General features: G+C 54.6%; 1 protein-coding gene across 1 annotated transcript in view; it reads right to left on the bottom strand.

The window, feature by feature from the left end:
* The window catches only part of LOC103810221 (arf-GAP with GTPase, ANK repeat and PH domain-containing protein 3-like), a gene marked incomplete at both ends in the record, with an annotated part of 13754 nt that extends 8340 nt beyond the window's left edge, over positions 1 to 5414 (bottom strand). Inside the window, 2 exons of the mRNA XM_009083115.1 lie at positions 4580 to 4741; positions 5379 to 5414. Coding sequence (XP_009081363.1) covers positions 4580 to 4741; positions 5379 to 5414 — 198 coding nt within the window. The remainder of the gene's footprint in view (positions 1 to 4579; positions 4742 to 5378) is intronic.
* Positions 5415 to 6814: the final 1400 nt, after the last annotated feature.

Below are 6814 nucleotides of genomic sequence, written 5' to 3'. Positions count from 1 at the left end.
CCACTGAGAAGCACATTAAGGGGCTGTCAGCTTCTCGCCATGCACCCTGCATCACTCTTTAAGCACATGAGAAGTTCATTATCCCCGGAGCTCTGGCAGCCATGGGGAGGCTGGCGCAGGGAGCGTCGCGAAGGTGCTGCTGCCCTCAGCCGTGTCTGGTGGCTCCCAGGCCCTCCTGGCTGCCTGGACAGGGGCTGGGGGTCCCAGGCATGGAGGAGTCACGGCTGCGGGGTGGGCTCTGGGTTGCTGCACGGCAGGACAGGCACTCCTGGCTGCAGTGCTTTGCTGGGCTCTGATCAGAGCAGACTTTCCTGATGGTCCCTGCGGGCTGACGCTGCAACCCCACTGTGGTGATGAGCATCTACATCCCCTGACAGCCTGACACACGTTTGCCAGCCTGTGGGCGCTCCCTGACAGCCCGAGTCGCACTCCCTGGTTTGGTGATATCCCCGGCAGCCCAATCCCACGCCTGCCATAGTTTGCGGATGCTCCCTGGCAGCCTGACACTGCGCTCTCTTTAACATGAGCCCATGTAAAAAAGCAACAGCTCGTTTGATTTATGATACTTCAGAACAACTAAGATTCAATTGCTCCGCACGTCCCTGGCTCTGATTACCTCCTAAATGAGATAAACTGATGGCAATTTATCCCCAGACCTCACCAACTTTCCCAGGATGCTAACCTGAGCGGCTCGTGCCCTGCACACGCGGGCATGAGGCGGGTGCAGGCAGGTGAAGGCAGTCTGGGCACAGCCCAAACCTGCTCCCCTGCACACCCCCACAGCTGCTCCTGCCCAGAGGGATGCTGTGACAAGAGGCTGCGCCCCACACTGCACCTGGCCCCATGCAGCTCCTGGAAGGAGGTTTTGGGGGAGTCCTGCCATGGGCACTGCTCCCCACACTGGCACAGTCATTCTGGCATGCACTGATGGAGAGCATGACTCGTCACTGGGCCATCCCCATGCTCCTGCCAGGACAGTGAACCCTCCACAGAGGGACGAGCACCATGAGGGACTGTAGCTCTGCTACAAGGGATGGCAGCTCTGCCACAGGGCCTGGCAGTCCCTCTCCCAGCACAGCAATTTCACACCTTCACCGTGTTGACTACGTGAAAGCAAAAAGCTCAGATTACTCTGCTGTGAAAAAAAAATGCTGAAACTGTTCAAAAGCAGTTAAAAAAGATTCAAGGTGGGATCAGACATACTCATGAACACCAGTCCATGACATAAGCCATTGGCCACAGCCATGATGTGGGGCAACGTTCAGCCTTGGGTTCATGGCTGGAATCAACCACTGACCATTCAGACGTCAGGATGGGACCTCACATGGAGGCTCAGCATGTCCTGTGTGCTTCCTGCCAGTCTCTCCCTCTAATGCAGGCAGTGACCCAGTGGTCACCACGTGAGCACCAGTCCCAGAGTCAATTGCTCCTCTGCTTCTGCCCTGGGCTGTCTGTCCTGGTGACAAGCTGTTGCAGCGCCCGGAGCTGGTCAGCTCTTGGAGCAATCCCAGTGCTGGGAGGCAGGAGAGAGACCGAGTCGCTCATGGAGGTACCACAGGCATGAGACCCAGCAACAGGCAGGGGATTGTCCATCTGGAAAGGAGTGTGTGACCCAGCTCTGTAAGTCATACTGAGCACAGGGATGTACAAGGACCCTCCCCTGACAGGGACGTCCCCCTCTCCCCAAAACAGGGCATGCAGCTCTTCGGTACTGGAATTGGCTACTGCAGGACCAAGCTGGGAAGTCCCAAGCACAGCAGCAGTGGCTGCTCCCATGGACTTGTAGCACGGTCCTGCTGGCATGGACACTGCCTGAAGCCCCTTGGACATGCAACAGCAGGTTCTGCTGATACAGGAGGAGCTAGGAGCATGACAAAACTGACCCAGCTTTTAGAAGTCCAACTGGGCAATTGGGTCCATTTTCTAATACAGGTTGCTTAAAAAATAAATGCAAGGGTAGTTTGTTAACAGCCAACCAAAATCCTGAAACCACTGTGCACCACCCCGTGGCACCACTGTGCCCCAGTGCAGGTCCAGGAGCAGCAGGGTCCTGTCACCTCTGCCTGACTACAGTGCTGAGCCAGCAGGTGCTGCACCCATTCACCCACTGAAGGAGGACATGGGGGCTGGGAAAGCCTGGATTCATGCTGGAGACAGGGAGGATGGGTTGCTTGTGCGACTGTGGGTCACAGATGCCCCCTCTGCTCTGCCACGCGTGTCACGCAGTGTTCACACTGCTCCTTCTCGCTGCCATGCCCGAGCACTGCAGATCACAGCAGGGGCACTCCTGCTCCCGGTGGCAGCAGGAGGATCCAGGGTGTGTGAGGTCTGTGCAGTGACAGATGAAGTTTGGTAACTGACACTTCACTGGCAAATGAAGTTCTATGTTGACAAATGCAAAGGAATGCACATTGTAGGAAAAAGTTATATTACAACACCTGACAGGGCTCTAAATTACATTATCAACCCAAGGCAGGGCATGGGCATCACTGCAGGTACCACAGACCTCTGCCCAGCTCACTGCCATGGCCAAGAGCCAGGGAACAACAGAAAATACTCTGAGGTCCTTGTGCTTGCCACCTGGCTCCACACCATCACTCCACCTTCCAGGGATGCTGCCAAACCAGGAAGGACAGCAAGAGTGAGCACATGTCTGAAAGAAAATCTCTATGAAATCACAGAAAAACTGGGAAGGCTCAAAGACTCCTGGCCTGGGCACTCAAGGAGGAGCGTGACAGCCCTCCAGTCTGTGTGTCTGGAAGCAGAGGGCTGGGAATTCTGCCAATCACACACGTGTTGTGGAAAAGAAACTAATTAAATTTTAAGGCTGAGCAGTAGTAAGTCCATATTACAGCTTCATAGAAGAGTTCCCACATTCAATTACCTTTACAACTACGAAACTACATTCCATTTTGTGCAACTTGAGGTCCCAGCATCTGCACCCCTCACACTCTATCAGCTGTGCTAAGCAGCTGCAGGACCAGACTCTTCCTCTGCAAGCACTGACACATCAGTCCTGTGCTTCTTGTTCTTCACTGTGGTCAGCTGGATGCCTTCATGTCCACGTCATAAACATGGTCATCACACCCAGGTTGGGTTTAGGACCTTCTTTGTGACTCAGAATATTATTTACAGGATGGGACATAGCACTTCAAGCATGTGCTTTCTCAGTCTCACATGTGGGTGCAAATTCATTCCACCCTTCACTATCCCATTCCATACAAAGAATGAGTCTCTCCTTTTGCTAATCACTGGCCTGAGAACTGCAAACCATTTTGGGAAGGGCAGCAACAGGTCTGAGGAGGCAACACACACCCAGAGCTAAGAACAAACTGCAACTACAGACAATGCTTCTCACTGCCCATGAGACACCAGTGGGTATGACAGACTCAAATGATGCTCAGTGTGCCACAATCAGCCTCCACAGAGGGGAATCCTGTCCTAGTCTTGGTGGACTTCAGATGCAGACAACTAACAACAGAAATGCAGAACAACAGAACTGTCCAACTCTGCACATCATTACCACGATGTTTCCAAGAGAGGGAACTTAAGGAGAGTTGTTCTGCCATGGGACACCTAGGCTGCAGGCTGACCTGTGATTTGGAGCAAGGTGCCAGGACAGCTGCAGCAGCTTCAGGCACAGACTAATGCTCTCTGGTTTAGCTTCACTCACTTGCACTGAACCCCCCTCCCACCGCCCTGAGCCATCCAATTACATCTTTATTTTGGGTGTCCACAAAAGCTTATTGAGTGCTGTGGGACAGGATGACCAAGAAAAAAATCAAATCTTACAGACTGAGGATCCCCTTTTCCAGAAGCTAACCACACATGCAGGCTTTGGAGAACATGGCTGCTGGGCTCATCTCTACCTGGACAAATCTGGATGGTTTTTCCCAGCAGAACATTTCCCTGTGCCTTGGAGCTTCTCTGCCAAGCTTTGGGTCCGTCTCCCGCAACCACAGAGATACCAAAGCTTCTCAACAGAAAAACCATCAGTGCTTTGAGCATCAGTGAAGCAATGCATAGGCCTTCAGCTGGTTCCCTGAAGTAACCAAGCTTTTCCAGATGACCCAGTGCAGGTCTTTTAAATTATGAAAGTTTGATCAATTTACAAGACAACAGAAATAGGTTCTTGTGGTGGAAAGTGACCACACACCTTAAGCACAGTTAAGCACACCTTAACCATGCGGTGTGCTCTCAGGTCTGCTACTACAGTTAGTAACTATAATTACCACGGAGAATCTGTGTAGGCATGGGCACAACGGTGGCCCTGACTGCACTGTGCATGAGAAACGGAGGGAAGGGCAGATCAGAAAGACTGGTTGCTCCTTCCTGCATCGCATAGGTAACTTGGACAAGGAGTGTTTTGAGCCCCAGATCCTCACTAAGTGCCAGATAAGGAGTGCTCTGAGCTCCAGGTCCCCATTGAGCCTTGGATGAGGAGTGCTTTGAGCCCCAAGACCCCACTGAGCCCGGATGAGGAACACTCCAAGTCCCAGACACCCACCAAGCCTCGCAGGACCCCTGGGTGCCTGGTGCTCCAAGCTGGCAGCACTGACCCTGGGCAGACCCTTCCTACCTTCTGCTGCCGTGCTGGGGCCGTCAGGCCGAGTGGTCCCTGTGCTCTTTTTCCTGCGATGCTTCTTCCTGTTGGCATGTGGTGATGGAGGCGGCTCCAGCTTCGGGCTGGCGGCACTGGAAATGTTCGGGCTGGAGCTGAGTGAGTCAGCAGTACCGTTAGCTGGGGACAAAGACAAGGCAAGTCATGTACAGCGGGACAGTGACCGTCTGCTCTTCCCAGAGACGCCCAAGTGTCCTGGAGCCAGCCCCAGTATTGCCTGGCTCAACCCACATGGCCTCACGAGACCAGGCAGTACCCGCTCAACCTCATGGCATGGGGCTGCTCCAACACCCATTCCAGCTCAGAACTAGCAGCTTCTTGGGCATGGTCAGGCTGGACATGCTTCACACTGGGATCCATCTGGGATGATCACACAGGGGCAGTGCTGGCATCTATGCAGCTGGGACACGCGCAGCAGCATCACTGGGGCAGCCTGATTATGCCAACCCCCAGCACATGTCCCTGAGTGAGCTGCTCAGTGACAGCATCCTCACAGGGTGGCACAAGTGTTTTGGGAAGGCACAAGCCCAGGAGGTGCTCTTGACACCCCCGGGGCAGATCCAGGCCCCAGGATCTGCAGAACCACTGCAGAAGCACCAACCCCCCCCCGGCACTGCTCTGCCAGACGAGGTGACTGGGGTTGCCGCACTCAGGAACCTGAGCATGATGGGCTCAATAGGCTTCCGATACGGAGCTGAAGAAGCTGCATCCCCAGCAGCAACGCACCAAATTTATCCTCAATCATACTGTTCCTTACAATTAATAGCAGAATTAGAAACAATCAGGGAGCTGCCTAATTACTGTCAATTAGAGTGCGCTAATCAAGCTCCGATCACACACACACACGCTGCCGCTGCACTCACCATTAAATGTCAAATTTCATTAGAGACCAGCAACAAAATCAAAAGCCTGACATTCAATTTCAGCAGCACACACAGCGCAGGCTTCCAATCAGCATAAAAATGCAGGCTCCGGGGAAGGCAACGAGGCGCAGGAGCCCTCACTGCACTGTTAACCCTCTCCTAAATCCACTCCTGCCTCTCCAGTGTCCACCCACCCCTGGGCCATGGGTGGCAGCTCCACGTCCAGGACCTCTGCCCCCGGGAGCTTGCTGTCCTCTCTGCCACAGCCCAGTGCCTCCCATCAAGTCCTGACCTCCCATTTCCATGTTCTCCGGCACCTGGAATTAAGAAAGTAATCACAGTGTTGCACAAGGACAGCAGCTCCAGCAGTGGGACTGCAGGGACCTGCCAAGCCCTCCTCCCACCCCAGCCTGGCCTCTGCCTCCCCAGTTTGGGCCAGTTCAGTCACACTGGCTCCCTGGGGCGTGGTCTGTTTCCACAAACACCAGCAGTGGAGTGGAGGGGGGTGCAGAGGGGCACAGAGGAGGACAGGCAGCAGCCAGGTGCTGCCCTAGGCAGGGGTTGGGGTGCAGCCAGTGTCCCACTCTCACGGCTGGGAGAAGCTGCAGCATTGGAGCTCTCCCAACTCTCTCTTCTCCTCCACCCACATACACTAGTAGGGTGTTTCTGCTGCTATTTATCCACAGGGAAATAGTTCACCCTTGACAATTAAGAGAGATAAATCTAATAAAGTCAGACTCCAGTTTTATAAATATAAATTACTAAAACTGTTACAGGACTGCGCTTAGAGCAGGTGTGAGGCACCTTCAGCTCCCAGCAGCACGTCACAGGGGACCTGAACTTTCTCGTCAGTGGCTACACATGGTGCCTCCAGCCTCCCTCTGCTGCCCACCTGTTCACCAGGATGCCCCCGGGGCCCAACCCCACATGGCCCGCACCCTGCCCCCCCTCCAGGCTCAGTGAGACAGGTCGTGAGCTCCCACACTCCTGCTAACATGCCTGCAGCCTGCGGTGAGCCCAGCACCTCCTGCTCCCTGAGGGATAATCACCCACCTCCCTGCTCTTACCAGCCAGCAGCCAACACCAGAGCTAGGGGCTTCCAGGGCCCTGTGGGATGGGGACAGGACAGCAGTGGGGCGGAGGCAGCAAACATAACATGCATGATCAGGCGTTGCTTGCTCTCCCTCCTTCCCCAACAGACAAGTGAGCTCCTCTGACCCACCCAAGGATTTCCAGGTCCCCATCTCACCATGGGAACACTCTGCAGGCACATCTGGGAACTCCTGGCTCCCCCATCCAAACCAGCTGGTCTTACTGGTAGCCCTGGGAC

This window comes from Acanthisitta chloris, unplaced genomic scaffold (genome assembly GCF_000695815.1).
Source record: "Acanthisitta chloris isolate BGI_N310 unplaced genomic scaffold, ASM69581v1 scaffold30929, whole genome shotgun sequence".
Classification (NCBI taxonomy): Eukaryota; Metazoa; Chordata; class Aves; order Passeriformes; family Acanthisittidae; genus Acanthisitta; species Acanthisitta chloris.
The sequence above is the reverse complement of the archived record's forward strand: the minus strand, read 5'-3'. Positions and strand labels throughout refer to the sequence as shown.